Source organism: Sesamum indicum, linkage group LG4 (genome assembly GCF_026168435.1).
Source record: "Sesamum indicum cultivar Baizhima isolate 11 linkage group LG4, ASM2616843v1, whole genome shotgun sequence".
In the NCBI taxonomy this organism is placed as follows: domain Eukaryota; kingdom Viridiplantae; phylum Streptophyta; class Magnoliopsida; order Lamiales; family Pedaliaceae; genus Sesamum; species Sesamum indicum.
This window is the reverse complement of record NC_142660.1, coordinates 3,133,325-3,152,046: the sequence shown is the minus strand read 5'-3', so window position 1 is coordinate 3,152,046 and position 18,722 is coordinate 3,133,325. Positions and strand designations below refer to the sequence as shown.

The window sequence follows — 18,722 nt, the reverse complement described above, 5'->3', positions numbered from 1 at the left end:
AAAATTTCTATTATATATTGATGCATACCTAAATTCAGCAGCATCACAAGGCTCGGAAAAATGCAAAATAGCTGTTAACATTTTGTTGCTTAAGTCAGCGAAAAATTTAATAAAATAAAATAAAATAATTCAAGTAAAAAATGTGATATAAATAAATTATGTGAAGTAAATAGGTATTGCTGAAAAATGCTAAAAATGCATAGAGAGAGTGCAGGGAATGGGAGAAAAATGAGTAGCCTTGTTGTTGTAAACTACTCATGTGTCGATTTATTTGGACCCTATTTATAGAAGAGAAATTTAAGATCGATTAACGTCAATAGATATCTCTAAAATTCATGGATGTGGAAAAGGTGCTTATTCAATCGTTGGGGTTATCTTATAGGAGATATGTCAATAAAAAGAGATCATGTCGGGTCAGTAAAGAATATAGGAATGGAAAAATTCTAGTTCGGATCGGACCTGGTCAAATTTGAACTAATTATATGTAAAATGCAATACACTTGTTGTGTGATTGGTGTACACTTAAAAAAAATGATCAATCATATAGCCAGTGTTTGGTTCCGACAAATCTGATCTAGACAAGAATTTCTTATAGAGATATTACTTACCTATATCTTCCATCAACCGAATCTAGCTAGCACAGGAATCCCTATTTTCACCCTTTTAGGATAATATGTATAAAGTGTGGTTGAGGTGGATGGCATTGGCGTGTTTTTCAGTGTTCCTTGTCCGCCAGGTGGCTAAATCTAGATTAGTTAGCAGTGTGTCGAGTATAGAAGGGTGAATTGTTAGAATTTAGAATTTTTTTTAATTGTAAAAATACTTAATTGGTAGGTAAATATTAATGATAAGTATTAATAGCACTGTTAAATTTCTTAATTGGTTATAATATATATATATATATATATTCTCCACCCCATATATATTTGGGTCAAATTGCATAAAATCCCCCTATGTTTTAAAAATTCAGCAAAAAAAAACTCTTTATGTTTTATAAATTCAGGTCAATCGCTCATCTCCATTGAATATGACTAACGCTATTAATTTTTTGATAAAATAATTGTTATAACCTTATATATCCCATATTGTTCTTTTTTTAATGGTCGTTAGATTCTTATTGATTAGATAAGAGCCGTCAGATCTAATCAATTAATTTTAAGTGTTAGATTTTAAATTTATAAAAAATATTAAGAAAAAGAAAAAACCTACTCCCCCCATCCCCGCTGCCTCCTCCCCCGCCACCTACCCCCCACTCCGCCTGCACCAACCTCCGCTCCATGCCCTCGCCGCCCTCATCGCCTCCACCCTCATTGCCTAGATCAGATTTGGGCCTACGAACCCATTTTTTTTTTTTTAATTAATTTGATTATAGTAAATTAAATATATTTTAGTTAATTAAAAAATAAATTTTAGATAATTTTAATAATAAAATATTTTAGTTAATTAAAATAATTAATTATATTAATAAAATATATATTTTGATTAATTAAGAATAATATTATTATTTAAATTAATCTATAACTTATCATTATTATAATTTCTTAATATTCATATTAATGTAGATATCTAAATTTAAAAAATTAAATTTAATAATTTTTTATTTTTTTTATTTTGATAATTAATATAATTATGTTTAAGAATAAAAAAATTTATATTTTTAGAAGATACGAAAATGCAAAAAATAAATTTAAAAAGTCAATTTGACCATAGTAATTTTAGATATAATAAGGGGAATTTTAGTTAATTAACGTTTAAAAAAAAGGTCAAAATACGCAAAAAAAAATAAAAAATAAAAATTAAGCACAATCGCATTTCAGGCGCATGCACCTCACTTTCCATTAGTTTGTAACGGAAAGGGTTTTTTTTAGCTGAATTTATCAAAATACAGAGTTTTTTTTAGCAATTTTCAAAATACAAGGGAATTTTTAGCTATTTCAAGAAAACACAAGGGGGTAAAATGGAACTTAACCTTTACATTTGTGGTAATGATTACTTTTATTTTAATTTCTAAATAAAGTTTATATTAAAATTATTTTTTGTTGAAAATTTACGATATGTAACCATATATTTTTAATAGGGTTAAATACATTCTGCATCTCTGAACTATGCATTTTGCCTCATTTATATCCTTAAAGTATAAAAGATTACAAAAACACAACTCACAAAATAATTTGGAATTGATTAAACAAAAATGTCCTTCTGTCTTACCTCTATATTATTTTATTCTACTTTCTAAAATATATTTTTAGTGCTTTAAAATTTTACTCACATTTTATTTTAAAAATAATATATATAATTTATAACTTTTATAAATTATGAAAAGCAAAATAGTTATAAACTCAATATATGAAAATATATTTTACAAAGTAAATAAATTATGTTAAAAAGTATATATAAATATGTGTTAATACATAATGCATGTAATATTATAGAAAAAAGTATGTTATGTAACTCATGAATTTAAATTCAATTACATGTCCACATAATAATAATATATCATATCATTACTTTGAAAAATATAGAATATTATATATTAATTATATTATAGATATGCATATTTTACAGTATATATATGTTCGATGTAATGTTTTAAATTATTTTTTAAAAAAAATTCAATATATATAACAAAACATGCAAAAATTATGTAAATTTGTTTACCAGTTGTGTAAAAAATATAAGAATTTGTAAGCTTATGGAGTTTATACAAATTCTATAATTAGTATAAAAAATATAAATTTTGGATAGTATTTATTTTAAATAAAAAATTCATAATAATTCAGATTATATTTAGGAAAATGATAGAAATATAGATATTCTAGGGTTTAAATAATAAGGGCATTTTCATCATAAAAAAATTAGTGTAGATTATGAGGGATCATTTTATTACGTTTTATAATTCAGGGGCGTAGATACACTTGATGGCTAGTTCATACAAATTATATATACAAGTTGAGCAAATTGTATTGGTTTCTCTTTCAAACTTGAAGCATTGTCATTTGTCACAAAAGTAACTCAAGTTCAGTGAAGAAATTCAGAAAATTTTGTTACACAATCAACCATTAGAGGTCCAGTTCTTGGAGAGTATACATCTTGCTTAGAGCTAATTCAATGCATTTTTCTCTGAAAGACAAAACTTGTATCAGAAACAAAGCCGTGTATATATCAAGATAGAATCAAACAAGTATTATTCCTAAAAATAATACAAGTTGGTAACATAATCACCAAGACTCAGAATCATGATGAGATGAGATACAGTGACATTTACAAAGATAAACGTAACCAAGATCACATCGATCCCACGCTCGAAAAAAGAGTCATAAAAAGAGGTCCTTGATGTCTTATGTGTGTCTCTATGAAATTCCCAGTCAATAAAACAATCACTCTCTCCATTATTAGGTTAACACGATGGTAGGAGGATTACCCGCAGGGCATCTTTGTCGTCGGGGCCGTCTTGGTGTCTTTCCCCACCCTGTTAGGCTTCTGTCCTCCAGACCAGCTTCAATGCTATTGAGTTGCTGAATCAGGGGAGTGCAAACTGGGCTTGGACTGGCATTCGAGACGGTTTCCACCACAGCTCGCCGTCTCCCCCGAGCACCTCCATTTCTGGTGCCGTTTCTTCTTGTCAATCCTGAATTCCAATGATGGCCTGTGGCTCTCATCAGCCCCCCGAACGTCTGGAGGTCCTCGGTCACCTCGTGCCTAGACAATGATGCTAGCCCAGGAAGGATGTCCCGTTGAAAGTCCCTCCGCTGCCTTCCTCTCCTCGACTGACCCCTTCTAGACCTGGTTGGTAATGTATTGGCTCCTGTGTCTTCGACTTTCTGAACTTCAGGAACAAAAGGTGTGGGCATGTAGTCTTCTTCTTTTGTCTCTGGTAGTTGCAATGTCATAGCCTCAAAATCGTCCACCTCCTCGGGTGAGTCTTCTCTAGCTGTCGGCCCATTACCGGATGTGCTCTCAAGTTCATTTGCACAAGAGGTTAGAGCATTAACAAACCAGAGGAGCGAGTCAGCCAAGGATGCTTCTGGCATGGGGGAAATCTCATCACCTATATGGATTTGTGGGCAAGATGATGAGATGGAAACTATTGTTTCAGCTGCGTTTCTAAGAACTTCATCCTGGAGAGGTTCGTTCTTATTTTCTAAAGATTGCAAGGATGACCCACCAGCTGTATTTTCCTTCAAGGTGAGGTTATCATCCTCGTCCAGGATAACGGGAGCTTCCAAATCTATCTCCAAAGCTATCTTAACGCTGGGGGTCTTGCTTTCGAATGAGGGTGCCGAAGGATCTTCACAGTCGCTAACGCAAGAGTTCAAATCAATGTATTCTCTGGTAGAGGAACCCTTTGTCAGCTTTTCGTTCTCTGCTGTCAGATCTTCTTCATTTATCTGCTCATCCGGCTCACACTCTAGATTTATATCAATTATTCTGTTCTTCCTTTCCTTACCTGCATTGTTCTCTTCAGGTCCACAGCCAACACTTGCCGAGGTGGAAACATGGGGTGATGGCTCATTTCTCCAAACACACGTTTCGAAAATGGGAAACCCAAGAATTTTCTTAACATTTTGAGTCTCAACGATCTCACAATCACTTGAAGCCAACATAACTTTCAGGTTGCATGGTTGATTAAGATCTCTAACTGTTTCACTCTTTGGGAGATCATCTGCACGGGCAGGCTTACGTTTAAACCATGGCAATGCTGAACGATGGTCCTCTTCAGGCTTTCGTATTCCATCTATCATAGTGAGATCTTGAAGGATCACATCATCCTTCGAAACTACCTCATTCAAGTTGATATCTATCACAGGCTTTGAGTCCTCATGACAGGAGTCTTTCAGAAAATTTCCAATTCCATGATTAGTCGAGCGGTGAGATGCTACATAATCACTTCTACTGCAGTTAAGGTTATCAAAGCCAGCTGATGGTAAGTGAACATTTGGTTCTTTGGATCCCGATGCAGATCCCTGATAAAACCCATTCAGCATCGTTAGTTGGCCTTCCACACCTGGATTCGACCTAGAACTCACACCTACTCGCCACTTTCCTCCAAAAGGTTCTTGACTAGGAGCTGAAGTCTGAAAACTTCGACCCATTACTGCAGCGGAATTTAAAGACGGCTTTGCCCAAGACGAGACATTCTGAGCCCACGAACTGGGCAAACAAGAAGAACCAAAGAATGGGTATGAACCAGGGGCCTGGGAAGCTAAAAGTGGTTCCAAGTGGCCATTATTGGGGCGATCAGGATTTCTGTCAGACAATTCTAAATCATGGTGGTTTCCATCCCTCCGCAGATCTTCTCTACTACAACCCGTAGGATATATTCGAGGAAGATTGACTGGGTTAAGCATGTCTTCCACCGGATGCAAAGGCATAGGCATCTTATCTTGCTGACGGCCGTGAGTTATGTAATTGAGGTTACTTTTACTGGACCCTGAAAGATTGATAAATCGTCAGCATTTTAAATAATAGAACAACTGAAACAATAGCTGTTTCCGAAACTATAAGCCAAATAAAAATTGATACAGAGTGTTAGTTTGGCAGAGATGCAAAAAATTACTGAGAATACTGAGTTTGTGTGCATCACCAGTAACTCCTTGTCATGCAGGAAATTAGCAAGTACACAAGATTAGCAGCATGATGTGCATATGATGTGACGAGTGATTACAACAGAAGTACTTCTAGAGCAATAAGAAAATCAGTATTCCTCCTAAATTGCTATCCTACGTTGTAGAATGTCAAGTATAAGTTGATAATCCTCTGGTATTCTAGATGCTAGAAGGCATTGAATCCAAAAAACAAAAGATGATGATAATGGGTCAGGTTAGCGCTTTTTTCATCTATAGAAAAGATTTTGATCATGTATGCTGAAGCAGCTAAACTATACATGTCAGAGTATAACTGAATAAGCTCACAGCAGAGTAAAAAAAAAACAATGTATAACTTTATAGGACTCTTTACCTGCTTCATATATGTGGGAGAGCTGGCCCCTATCATTAACTTTTCTTTCAACAGAAGAGTTGATAAAAAATCCATTACGGATATGTATGGTTTCTTCCTTAACACCTAAACCCGCGCCTGGTTTAGCATGCTGATTTAGGCCTCTAGCATCTCCACTGAGAGAACTCTGACCAAGAAAATCAAGAGAAGAGGGAGCTACTGCCTCTTCTGTCTGAACAGGTTCATTTAGATCGGCCATCCTGGTAGAATTCCTCAAACAGGAAGCAGAAGCTGATGCAGCCATCCGGCAGTCAGTCTCCAAACCAGCACGATCACCAATGGATAATTTCATACTACTTTCCGTTGCACCTTTTACGTCGCCGTTAGGAGCAAAACTTGATATCTCAGACACTCTGCAATCGGGTAACTTTTCCTTGTCTTCTGTATCAATGTATTCATCGGCTGGAAGATGAAGATCGAACAACTTCTTCCTGACCTTCAAGGGTCTTAAATCCAATGCTTCAGAGTCCTTTGATACAGACCCGTTCTGGAACAGAAACTTACCAGGCCCTGTGTCTGTCCCTTTTGTACAACTCATAGGAGAATTAACAATTTCAATTCCCGATAAAGACGTCCTACCATAACCAGAATTCAACAAAGGAAACCCAGCCATATGCCACTTCCGAGCATCTTCTGACGGCACATGAGATCCTCGAAGACTTGATGAAGACGATGGCTCCATTGACTCTCGGAGTCTTTGTAGTTCTTTCCTTCGGACTTCTTCCATCATGTCCCTTTGAATTCTGTAAAGACGGTGGAGTTCATAAACCTGGACCCCATAAGAAAGTGCAAGTGTTCAGGCTGATTATAACTCCAAGGAATTAGAGAAGTCATAAAATAAAGAACGTAAAGACAAAATCAATCCAAGGCACCTGATTCTTGAAAACAGCCTCATGCTCAAGCATTTTTTGCTTCAATGCATCCTTGTCATAACCTGGATAACCATCTAATGTATTTCTTGGCACGAAACCATTGTAACACTGCCCGTTTGTTATGGCCTTGTCTCCATAACATAGGGGCCAGCTACTACTGCTAGAATCCTCATTAAGATCCCTCATGGAGTAATATCCTGGCAGGTAGCTTTTGTAATGTACTTTTGTTCCCATTCCTGAAGAGGATATATAAACAGTAATCGGCAGGTCAGAGAGGAAAATGACATTAGTTAACATTCAGATCTTTAGTTTTCCTTGCAGACTACAAAAGAGTTGCAGACTGTTTACACAGAAATCTAGATAAATCTTTAATTTACTAAGTCCTTTGAGACGAAAGAAACTTGCAATAGCACAAGTAATGGCCATGTAGCCAGACAAGCAGGCAGAAAATAAGCATAAACAGAACCATTATCATGCATGTCTGCAGTAGAAACGAATGTTACAAAAGAATAAAGATGGTGTCTGTGTAAGGCAGCAATACACAGACACATGGACATTACAGACAGTGAATTGAGCAATTTCACGCTGACCCTTAAAAGTTATTGTATTCTGAAAGTTCCACCAAATTCGAGCAACCTACCCCAAAAGTAGAACCTAAAACCTCCACAACCACACTGCTTTCAACATGCATGTACATAACAGACACATTTAACAAGAATGTGAATAAGATAAATAAAAACCATTTTTCATGCAAGAATGCCAAAAGGCCGAGAAATGCAGGCAGAAGTCAGAGCAAGCTTCCATATTCCCATCATTCTCGGACCTGGTTACATACCATGAATTGCTTCTTTTGGAGTGTCATTATTAACTCGGGATCTATGTTGCCATTAGATGCTAAAGGCATATAACATGTTCAAGACGATAGTACTAAAATTATGAAACACTCCTTTCTGATTTATTTAGTGACGAGAGAAGTGGGCTTCAAATATTTAATGAACTAAGAACAAGAATGCACCAATGAAAGCTAAACATGGACCCAAAACAGGAACTCTGAAACAAAATCTCTATAAGGAATGGGAATGCCAGTTTAGCTAAAAGCTTCCATCAAGTTAATCTGATAAGTGAGAATCATCAATATTTTTTAAATTAGCCTTGTACCTGGAAAAGGAAGCTTTGGATTATAATATCATGACAAGACCATTGAACAACAAAAAGTAGTCAGTCCAGTTTTACCAATTAAGCATTCTTGTATACACAGCAATATATCTATTTAAAAACTCATCCTCGAATATTAGTCGAAAATTATATGAGTTAGAAAACTGAAAGTTGTAATCGGAAGTTTGCAGTTTTCTTTTTCATACTATAAATCAACAACACCATACGCATCAACAACAGTGCAAGAATCACGCTACTGTTGTAATGAATAAACCAGAGTTCAAGAATCAGACGTCACAACAGACAACCAATTAATGTGTCGTATCCATATACAATTAGCTATTCAAACTACAGCTTACGCAAGCAGAAGTTGAAAAACTCTCTTTCTGCAACTTGACAATCAAAACCTTGACATAAATAATGAAGTAATAATGCAAATAGAAAGCAAACTAGTCAAGCATCCTAGACCCCTAATCAACCTAGATTTCGAAATGAGGTCAAGAAGCAGAAAGATAGAGACACCCGGTTAACTTGTAAATTTAGTCAATCCGAAAGTTTCACCAAGTTCAAACAATGTTAAGGATACGAGTCCTCAACCTCCACAATCAAACAGCTCCCAACATATGCTCACGCACGTAGAAACTTCCAACGACAGATAAAAGTCTTGATATCTAGTCAAGTGGTTGATAAATGTAGCATGCTTTGGAAAGAATCATCAACTTCGAAATCATTAAACCCCGAGACACAACAAATCAAGACATACCTCCCAAAACATACAAATAACCAAAAAGATTATCAGGAAAAACATTCCAAGCGAAAACCAAATAATTATGCATATCTATACACTACATAAATGATCAAACATAGAAACAGACACCCCTCAAATATCAGCCATTAGATATCAAGTGAACAACCCCAAATAGGAACAAAAACCAATCATCCCAACTAATGATATCAGTAATTGTAAAACCCAAAAAGCAGACATTCTGAATATAATTATGAGGAAACTAATCAAATGATTAATCTAAGGTAAAATTAAAACGACAGAAGAAGAGGTTTCCTCTTCTGGGTCATAGTCAAACCAAGTAAATCTTAAAAAAAAAAAAAACTGAAAAAATAAAATTACCTCAGACCCACATCCTGAAACCGCCCCTTCTCAAGAACCCTTCACAGATTGAATCATCCAACAGTGTCTCGAAGTGAACAAGAACTCAGAATCATGTAAAAATTCAGAAAATATATACCCAACAAACAAGAAAAAAGTGAAAGAAGCAAAAGAGAAAGGAACAAAAGCAATAATACTAATAATTGTCAAATGAAACAAAGAAGTAATTAAATGAGTGGTTTGGTAACTCCATTGAAGGCCCTTCAGATCCTCATCAAACACAACTAAAGATTGGAGATTTCGATCTGCTGGGCCACGCTCTCTCTCTCTCTCTCTCTCTCTCTGAAGAGAAAAGCGAGCAACTTTAGAGAGAGAAGCAGAGCCAAAAATATAAATACAAAAAGAAAGAATTCTTCTTGCAACTACTGAATATATGTACTACTATTATTAATATTAATAAAGTATTTTAATTTCCAAGAAAGAGAGAGAGAGAGAGAGAGAGAGAGAGAGAGATCCCAGATAAGAAATCTTCACACAAACAAACGACCTTCTAAGAACAGTGACACGAAATTTGTCAACATCCGGTCTCTTTTTATTCTCTGCTTTTTCCTCACCTTCTCTCTCTAAGCTCACTCAGACACACAAATCTCTTTCTCTCTCTCTCTCCCTCCCTCTTGATTTCTTTTAGCCATTAAAGAATTTCTCTCTGGGTTTTTGAGGAAATGAAAAGAAATGGGCATTTCTAGATTCTCTCCTCCTTGCTTTTCCTACAGATAGATATTAATGAAAATTTAACATCATCATTATAATATATAAAAACTGTCCACCTATATAAATATAGCCTATAAATGTACACATGCCTCCACATAATTCTGTATTATTATCAGTATATATATACATGGGAAATACGTTACAGATACGTATGTATATGTGTATGTATAGGAGCCATCACCCTTAACAACCAACTTGCCATCTTTCTAAGCTAGTTGTCAATCTTGAGATTAGTATTTAATTAGCAATTAATCTATGATCTTCATTTTCCTTTTTGAGCACTTTTTTATTGGCTAATGCATGTACCAGACAAACTGTGGGTCCCACCTGACACTCTGTGTGTGTGTCTATGGATTTTTTTTTTAACCGGCCCTAATTTAATGCAATATTTGCACGTATATAATTTAATAAATTCATTTATATATTTTAAAAAAATTGGTAACTATATCTGTATTATTAATTAAAAAAACACATTGTTCGTATTAATTTTGATCGTCTCATTTTATCCTTTTATTTATATTATTTTTTTTAAAAAAAATATTTATAATAGTTATTTTAATATTTTTTAATTATTTTAAAATTATTATTTTTTCTTCTCAACCCACTACTACGTATGTTTCTCTCATGTTCTCTATATTTTTTGCTCTCACGAATTTTCATAATTTTAATAAACCCTATTACTCTGCAAATTTAATTTTTCTTACGAGCTTTCATATTTTTAATAAACTCACAATTATAATTTTTTTTATTACTTATTTTGCCCCACATTTCTTTTTTCTTCTATACTTATTCTTTTGTATCACTTCATTACGTTTTGTGCTCTTTTATAATTTTTTTTTCATCTTACACTATAATCTTTTGTATGTTCGCGGGAACCGCGTGCAATAACAACTAGGTATGATTAAAAATTCAGCAAATAAGAGTTGTAAGTAAAAATAAAAAATAAATATAATAGCATAATAGTAGTTAAAAGATCTTGTGGACCAGTTATATTGGTACAATGTACAATCTTTCAAAAGTATAATTGTTATTTTAAAATTTAATGTTGTGGTGTCAAAATTTTAATTGTGAGTAAGAAGTGACTTTTTTTATTATATTGAATAGTTGTAGTGACACGACTGTCGTCCTACATATAATGATCTTTCATATTTTAAAATATATTATAAATAAAAATAAAATACGTAAAATAATAAATCATATTTCAAAAAATAAAAAAAAATAATAACTTATGTTATTATCGTCAAAACAAAGAATTAAAGTAGTAGTGCTAAAATGACGTGAAGTCACTTTTATTAAAAAAAAATAACTATTTAATTAATTTTAAAATTATCTAATTTGGATTATAATTGTTATATTTAGAAATTGGTGCGCCAACTTCACTGACCGTCATTTTTTTTTTTACCAACACATGCCATCTAGTAATCGAGTTTTATCTATTTTACATTCTAATAGTTGCTGCTATCTTTGTAGCTGCAATCCATTGATCTATCAATTTCTCGGTATTTTAAAAATTGATAACATTCAGGTTATGTATAGCGGCATATAGGTGCAAGGTCTGGAGCATGGTTCTCACCCAATGTGTATTTTCAGGTACTGTTAGTCTGGTTCCCACGAATATTAGGGTGGCGTTGGTGTGAAAATCTGCACTCTCTCTCATTGGATGATCCTATAGAGGATCATGTACTTTCCTTTGATGATGGTAGTGCTGGAGTGATTTCATTGGTTTGGATGTTGACTAAATCCACAATCCCGAGTTGGGAAAAGGATTCAGCCAATTCTTGTAAATCTGATAGATCTTCTCTCGTCACCTCCATTATTTTATATATCTAATGGATTCAGATCTTCTCTGGTCTTCGACTTCGGAATCTCTGTGGCCTTCCCCTTCTAATGTAGAAGAGGTACTGTTCCAAGGGCGTCCCTGATTCGCTCTTGTATGGATTTAGATATCTCAGGACTCTTCCTTTTGTTTCTCTTTATATCTATAATTTCTGACTTCAAATCTGTAAGATCCTTGTGTAGATCGGAAAGGATTTTAAGAATCTCGTTCACCTTTTGGCTCAAGGTTTTTATTTTCATAGGTATATGAATTAATCTATGTCCATAGTTTTGAACTGTCTTTCATATTTCTCTCATATCTTGGGAGATCTTCAAGGTATCCAACTCGAGTTCTTTTCAGTCAGTTTCTTTAATCATAAATTTTTAAAACTGTAACTATGCAGGAATTTACCCGTTCCGCTTCTCTTGGATGAGATTCTACCATGGACTTCAGTGAAGTGTAAACACCTTACTGCATTTTCTGGTAGTATTTGTCGAACTTGAAAATTCCTCAACCATTCTTGTTCTTCTTCTGACGTAATAAAGTTTGGGTCAATCCTCTTCGGATCATTATAACATTTGTCAAGAATTTTTCATGAGAAATTCTCTTCTTTATATTTTCCAAATTTGAAAACATTCCCTGTTTTCATCATAACTTGAGCTTTCATTTGATTCTATTTTCTCTCGAAGAGTCTCCTAATAAATCTAAATGTAATATAAGCAAATATTTCGTCAATAAACTTAATCTCTGATACCATTCTAAGCGAGCATTAAAAAAATGCAAAGGAAGTAGATATGTACTAAATTGTTCCTTGAAAGTTGCATTAGGGGTAAAATTGCCTAAAAATCTATCAAATTACTAAAAGTAAGCAATTTCGAAAGTTACTGGAACTAAACAGATATGAGCATGGTTATCGAACCAAAATTAATATTAGACAACTTAGCAGACTAAAATAATAATTTTTTCTTTTTAAAATTTCAATATTTACTTTTTAAAAGAAAAAGAAAAACTAATTAGCAATGTGTTTAGGTTGTAACTACAGGAATAGGATTGATGGTCATAGTTGAATTTGATTGGGTGATGTAAATTGTTTATTAGAGTACTGTACGTACTGTACCGAATGGCTCACAGAATTTACAGGTGGTATGGCCCCCTTTTGCAGGAGATTAAAAATTAAATAACTATCATACACATTTGATTTTGGTCAATGCCTAATAATAACTGTACTATTTCCCATCTTCAATAATTTATACACATTTCACATTTAAATTTTGAAAATTTCTTTTAAATAAATATTTAGAATATAATTTTAAAAAATGTTTCAGTTTCATTTTGGTAATAGTTTTTTGTTCTTATTTCATTTTTATTATTTTTGTCCAACAGTTTAATCAACGACGAGGGCATTATATTAAATAATTTATTTAATTTAATAAAAAACAATAATCTAAATCATATGTAGTTTGTAGTTAATTAGCATAATTTTGGTCAAAGTCAAATTCGTCGTGCTCGATTCACGATTCTAACGCCACTGAGGTATTGATCGATCGGTATGGTGCGGATTCAAGTCCCATAAATATGAATATATGTCTATTTTTATAGTATTTTTTTTATTTGTTTGGATTTTTTCGTAGATTTGATTTATTAATGTGTTGATAAATTTTTTAATTTGAATTTATTGAATGATGTAATGACCGATATAGGATAAAAATCATGATTCTATATAAAAACATAGTTTTCGTAATTATTAGGGTAAATTACAATTACCTTCACTGAAATTTGACGTAATTGCAAATACCTCCTCATTATTTGTAAAACTATAAATACTCCCCCTCCCTTATTGTAACGTCCATATAAAAACGAGCCCATTCTGTTTTCTAAAATAATTTTGTGAACTAATATTCCCTATGAAATATTTATTTTACCTTTCCTGATTATTTTTTTTTGTAATTTTCAAATACTTTTTTATTTTTTAAAAATTTCAATAAAGGTAAAATAGTAATATCCACTTTACCGTCTAGGAATTATATAATTAATTTTTATTTTATGGGGGTATTTATAGTTTTTCAAACAATAAGGGAGTAATTATAATTACATCAAACATCAGGGGATGTATATATATTTACCATAATTATTAGGGATAATTACACTCTCTTCTCTTGAGGTTTATGAAATTACACATAGACCCTATATGATTTGAAAAATTAAATTTAGCACCCTTGAGGTTTGCTTTTGCATAACAAATAAGTCCATTTGCCAGTCAAAATTCACCAAATTTATTGATATTAACAAAAAGAACTGAATGAAAATTGATATTCACCATCGATCGACTTATTACAAGTCAAATAATTTTTTCCGACTAAACTACATTTATAACGGTGAAGATATACCTCCTCTCATGCATTAACTTGTGAAAATGTACAAGGGTAATTTGATTATAAAAATATTTATTTGATCTGCAACAAACCAGTAATAAGTCAATCGCAGGTAAATATAGATTTGTTTTTCCAACTTTTTTCTAATATCAGCAGAATCGATGCATTTTGATTAAATAAGAGACTTATTTGTTAAATTGAAGCAAATGTCAGAAATATTAAATATACTTTTTCAAATTATATGAAATTTACGTATAATTACATCAAACCTCACATACTGAACTGTGAGTTGGTTTGAGAAAAAATGGGTGGAAATGGAACAGGAAGTAAATGAAGCGGATCCAATCCAGGGCATCTAAATCTCAACATTTGGATCCACATTTGGGGCCCATGATTTAAGGGTCCGAAACCGAGAGCAATAAATGGGAATGTCTTTTAGTATGAAATAATAAAAAAGCATGGGGTAGTTATGTGACTATCACAACTATCATGCTTGGTACATATATATATATATATATAATTATTTAGTATAAAAATATACAAAAATTATGTTTTTTTTTATAGTATGAGTTTTAATTTTAATGGGTTTATTTTATTTTATTTTTTAAAAAATAAAACAACCATTAATTGTATCAAATTCCACCAATGTTCATACGTTTGTCGGATTTCAAAATAATTATTTATTTATTTTAATAGTAGTTGTCAAATAATTATAACTATTATTTGTTGCCGATAACATATATATTAAATGAATTCGATATGTAAGAGCGCGTGTAATTGATTCACTCGAAAAATAATAAAACAACTATTTTCAAGAAAGTTCAATTTTATTCGCGTGGAGGATTTCTTTTAGTTACAGTTACATTATAAATTTCAATTATCAATAATTAATATATCATATATTAATAATTAAAAAAAATAAATATTATTAAAACTAACAATGGCAGCACACTCGATGTGTATACTTAAATTTTTTCTACATTAGTTTTTATGTGATAAAAATATTTTCTATAACTATATGAAAATCATGATTAAAAAAGTTGAATGATATTGAAAAAAAAATATCAAAAAATTTACACTAATATCGAAAAAAAATACCCTCTATACTCATAAACACGATTAACGATATTATTGTACTAATTTTTTAAATATGACAACTATACTTTTAGTTAGATTATTTTAAAAATTAATTATAATAATTTTTTTTTAACAAAAGTGACTCACTTCATTTTATCCCTACTACACTAATTTTATGTTGTGAAAATATACCTTAATTGATTTTCTTTTAGTTGTGATTTGTTAGTTTATATACTTTGTTCTTATTTATAAGATATTTTAAAATATAAAAGATGATTTATTATATTTGCACAGAAACGGTGTGGCATCGACTGCTAGTACTTAATAAAAAATAGTATAAATAAACTAACACTCGTACCACACATTAATGGTATACGAATTTTTTCATGATTTTATGATAATGGAATTTTAATTTCATCAATTAAATTAGACCTCGTTATTATTACAAGAGAAGATCCAAATTGACATTAAACAATAGGAAAAATCTAATTAAATAAATGTGAAATTTTTTGTTTGAAGATTCTTAGATAAACTCCACTTTTAAATTTAAAAAGTTGATAAAATTGATGCATGTAGCATGAAATAATCTTCTAATATTTATATTATTTTGTTGGATCTTATAGGGCCCCATGCTTCAATATTGGTTTTTTGGTTCCGTAACTTAGGTTGTTTGGTAATTTCGTCCTTTAATTTTTTTAGGATAATATTTTGGTCCTGTATTTCTTTAATTTTTTTTATTTTACTCATTTTTTCCTCCGGAGTTCACTCTTTCCGCTGGAAAAATTCATACACTTCTCACGTGGCATTTAAATTAGAGCTTTTGTTCCTGTTGATGCATTTCTGTCAGTATTTTTGTGATTTAACATTCTATAGTAGTATTTTTGACCTACATCTTTTTATTTTTTGTGAAATTTCAGTCTTCTTTTCTTTTTTTATTGGAGTTCAGCATTCTCGCCTGTAAGTTGATCTCCGACGAATCAAAGGATTAGTATCACAAAAATGAAAAAGTTACAAACATGCTATCTTATAAAGTTAAAGAATGAAAATATCAAATAACATAAATTACAGAGTCCAAAATGCATTTAATCCTATTGGTAATTGAGTTTGAGTCTAAATCTCAATGATCCTTTAATGTGACCCTAACAAAATTAGATCTGGATTTGGATCCGACCCATATACTCTATTCAGAAAGCCCACATAATTGGTGAAATTATTTTAAACATATAAAAAGAAAAAAAAATTAAGAAAATTAAGTAAAAATGAAAGTGTTAAAATTGTAAGTGGCACCGTAATGTCAAAACGCGGTGCCACTAACTTTTAAAAAGAACAAAAAATTATTCGAGTCACCGCGATTTGTAATTGCAGTGACAAAATTTAAAAAAAAAAATTAATTCATGTCACTGCAATTGTGAATCATGGTGACACTTTCGTAATTATAAAAAAAAAAGGAAAAAGAAAATTGATGTCATCGCGATCAGTGATCGCGGTGACACTGTAGTTATATAAAAAAAAAATTGCTTTGTCCGGCAACAATTGTCACCTTCTTTTTAAAATTTCAGCATTATTATGGTGAATTGTCGATCGCCAAATATATCGTTCGATTCCCCTTGATGAGACGAATATTTCCCCCCAAATAATTTTAAGTTTTATCAATTGTAAACAATGGACTTTTAACACAACCACCGTGGCTTTTCGCCGTCGATTCGCCGCCATCGGAGCGACCCACCACCACTGGACTCGCCTCGACCTAAGGGTTCTAACGAGATCAACCTAACTCAATTTTATTACGTATTTGTTGAGATATGAAAATTTGAAAATTTTTTCCCTGAAAATTCGCGTTGAAGCTGTTTGCCGCCGTTCCTCCGCCGTCAGGACGAATCACGGATTGTGACCACCGTTGTTCGAATCTTCTCGTCCAGACGATTCCAAGGAGATCAGTTTTGCTTAATTTCATCAAGTATTTGTTGAAATTTGAAAATTTGAAGATTTTTTTGCTAGAAATTTGCGTTGAAGATGTTTGCCGTCGTTTCTCCGTTGTCAGGATGAATCACGGATTGAGACCACTGCCATTCGAATCCTCTCGTCCAAACGATTCCAACGAGACCATTCTTGATTTCATCAAGTATTTGTTAAGATTTGAAAATTTGAAGTATTTCCGCCGTCAACATCTGCGCTGATGAATCACGGACTGAGACCATCCCTACTTGAATCTTCTCGTCCAGACGATTCCAACGAGACCAAGTTTGCTCATTTTCGTCAATATTTCACCGAGATTCGAATTTTTTAATTTTCACAACAATTTTTTTTTATTTCAGCTAAAATTCTTAGCATGATTTTTTTAATTAAAAAAATGGTTAAAACTCTCCAAATACACCTACTTCTGCAAAAAAAAATTTCAACATTTTTTAAATAATTTACCCCACATAATTGCCTCATGTCATTAATTGGTATGTAATTTTTTTTATTTTTACAGTCTTTTTTATTTTACCAATTTTATTAGATATATTTTAAAATTTTAAATTAATACAACATATAAAATATTTTTAAAATTTATAAAATGTGCAATTTCATTTAAAAGTAAGTTATTTTAAGTATTTATTCTATTTATATTTTTTTTAATTTTGTGTTTGGTACTGAATAAATAAATGTGTTAATTAAATTTTCTTTACGTTATCATTAAATTATTTTTCTTAATTCTTGTGGGGAATCTAAAGAAAGAGTTTAAAATAATGTATATTAGAAAATTTTGAAATTTATCGAAAGAATTGAAATAATTTATAATATAAAAATATCAGGACAAATTTAATAAATTTGTTATTAAATATTTAAAATTCTTACCTTCAAATTCATTCGGACAGACGCAACATAAGAATAATAATTCAAAAGAAATTTTTAATGAGGCGGACCAAGGAAAAATAACACTTTTCGTTCCGTAACTTTGGGTACTTACAGTTTCTGTTCAATTGGTTACAGAATTCTTATTATTTAGTCCTACAAATTTTTAAAAGTCTCACTTTTGGTCATATAACTTAAAAAAATAAACAAATAAATAACACTTTCGATCCCAAAATAAAAGTCTCGAACTTAACCGACCACGTAATCTTTTTCTATTAAATAGCTACTGAAAATGTATCGTGGGACCAAAAATGATATTTTTTTACAAATTATGGAACTAATACATTTTATCGTGGGACCACTCAATTATAATTATTATATTTTCTTTTTTATCTAATACATTTTACACATCATATCAGCTGTCAACGTATAATTTTTTTTTATTTTCACTCACATATTAAAGAAATAAATATCATAGGGGAAAATGGATTTTGCCGCTTGTGATATTGATAATATGTAAAAAATCCCATATAAATTCTTTTTTTAGCAATTTATCTCCTGTATTTTTTAAAATAAAGTAAAATATTCCTCAAGAGTGTAATACATTAATATATATAATATTAAATATTTATAAATATTCCCACGACCCCACCCCTGCCACCGCCAGCCCCCTCCCCACACCCTATGCCATCGTTGCGTCCTGGTCCAGTCGCCACGCCCCG

At 31.9% G+C, this 18,722-nt stretch overlaps 1 protein-coding gene across 1 annotated transcript; it reads right to left on the bottom strand.

The window, feature by feature from the left end:
- Positions 1–3,134: 3,134 nt before the first annotated feature.
- Positions 3,135–9,848, bottom strand: LOC105160011 (T-box transcription factor, putative (DUF863)). Its single transcript, XM_011077255.3, has 4 exons — positions 9,151–9,848; positions 6,870–7,105; positions 5,959–6,766; positions 3,135–5,431 (listed from the first exon to the last, which is right to left on the bottom strand). The coding sequence occupies exons 2-4, from the start codon at positions 7,101–7,103 to the stop codon at positions 3,393–3,395; spliced, it is 3,081 nt and encodes a 1,026-aa protein (XP_011075557.1). The 5' UTR covers positions 7,104–7,105; positions 9,151–9,848; the 3' UTR covers positions 3,135–3,392.
- Between the last annotated feature and the right edge of the window lie 8,874 nt (positions 9,849–18,722).

Excerpts from the sequence above, each read along its gene's own strand:
- LOC105160011 (XM_011077255.3), bottom strand. The coding sequence starts at position 7,103 with ATGGGAACAAAAGTACATTACAAAAGCTACCTGCCAGGATATTACTCC. Across the intron at positions 6,767-6,869 it reads AGGCTGTTTTCAAGAATCAG|GTTTATGAACTCCACCGTCT; the intron begins GTGCCTTGGATT and ends TATGGGGTCCAG. Across the intron at positions 5,432-5,958 it reads CTCCCACATATATGAAGCAG|GGTCCAGTAAAAGTAACCTC; the intron begins GTAAAGAGTCCT and ends TCAATCTTTCAG.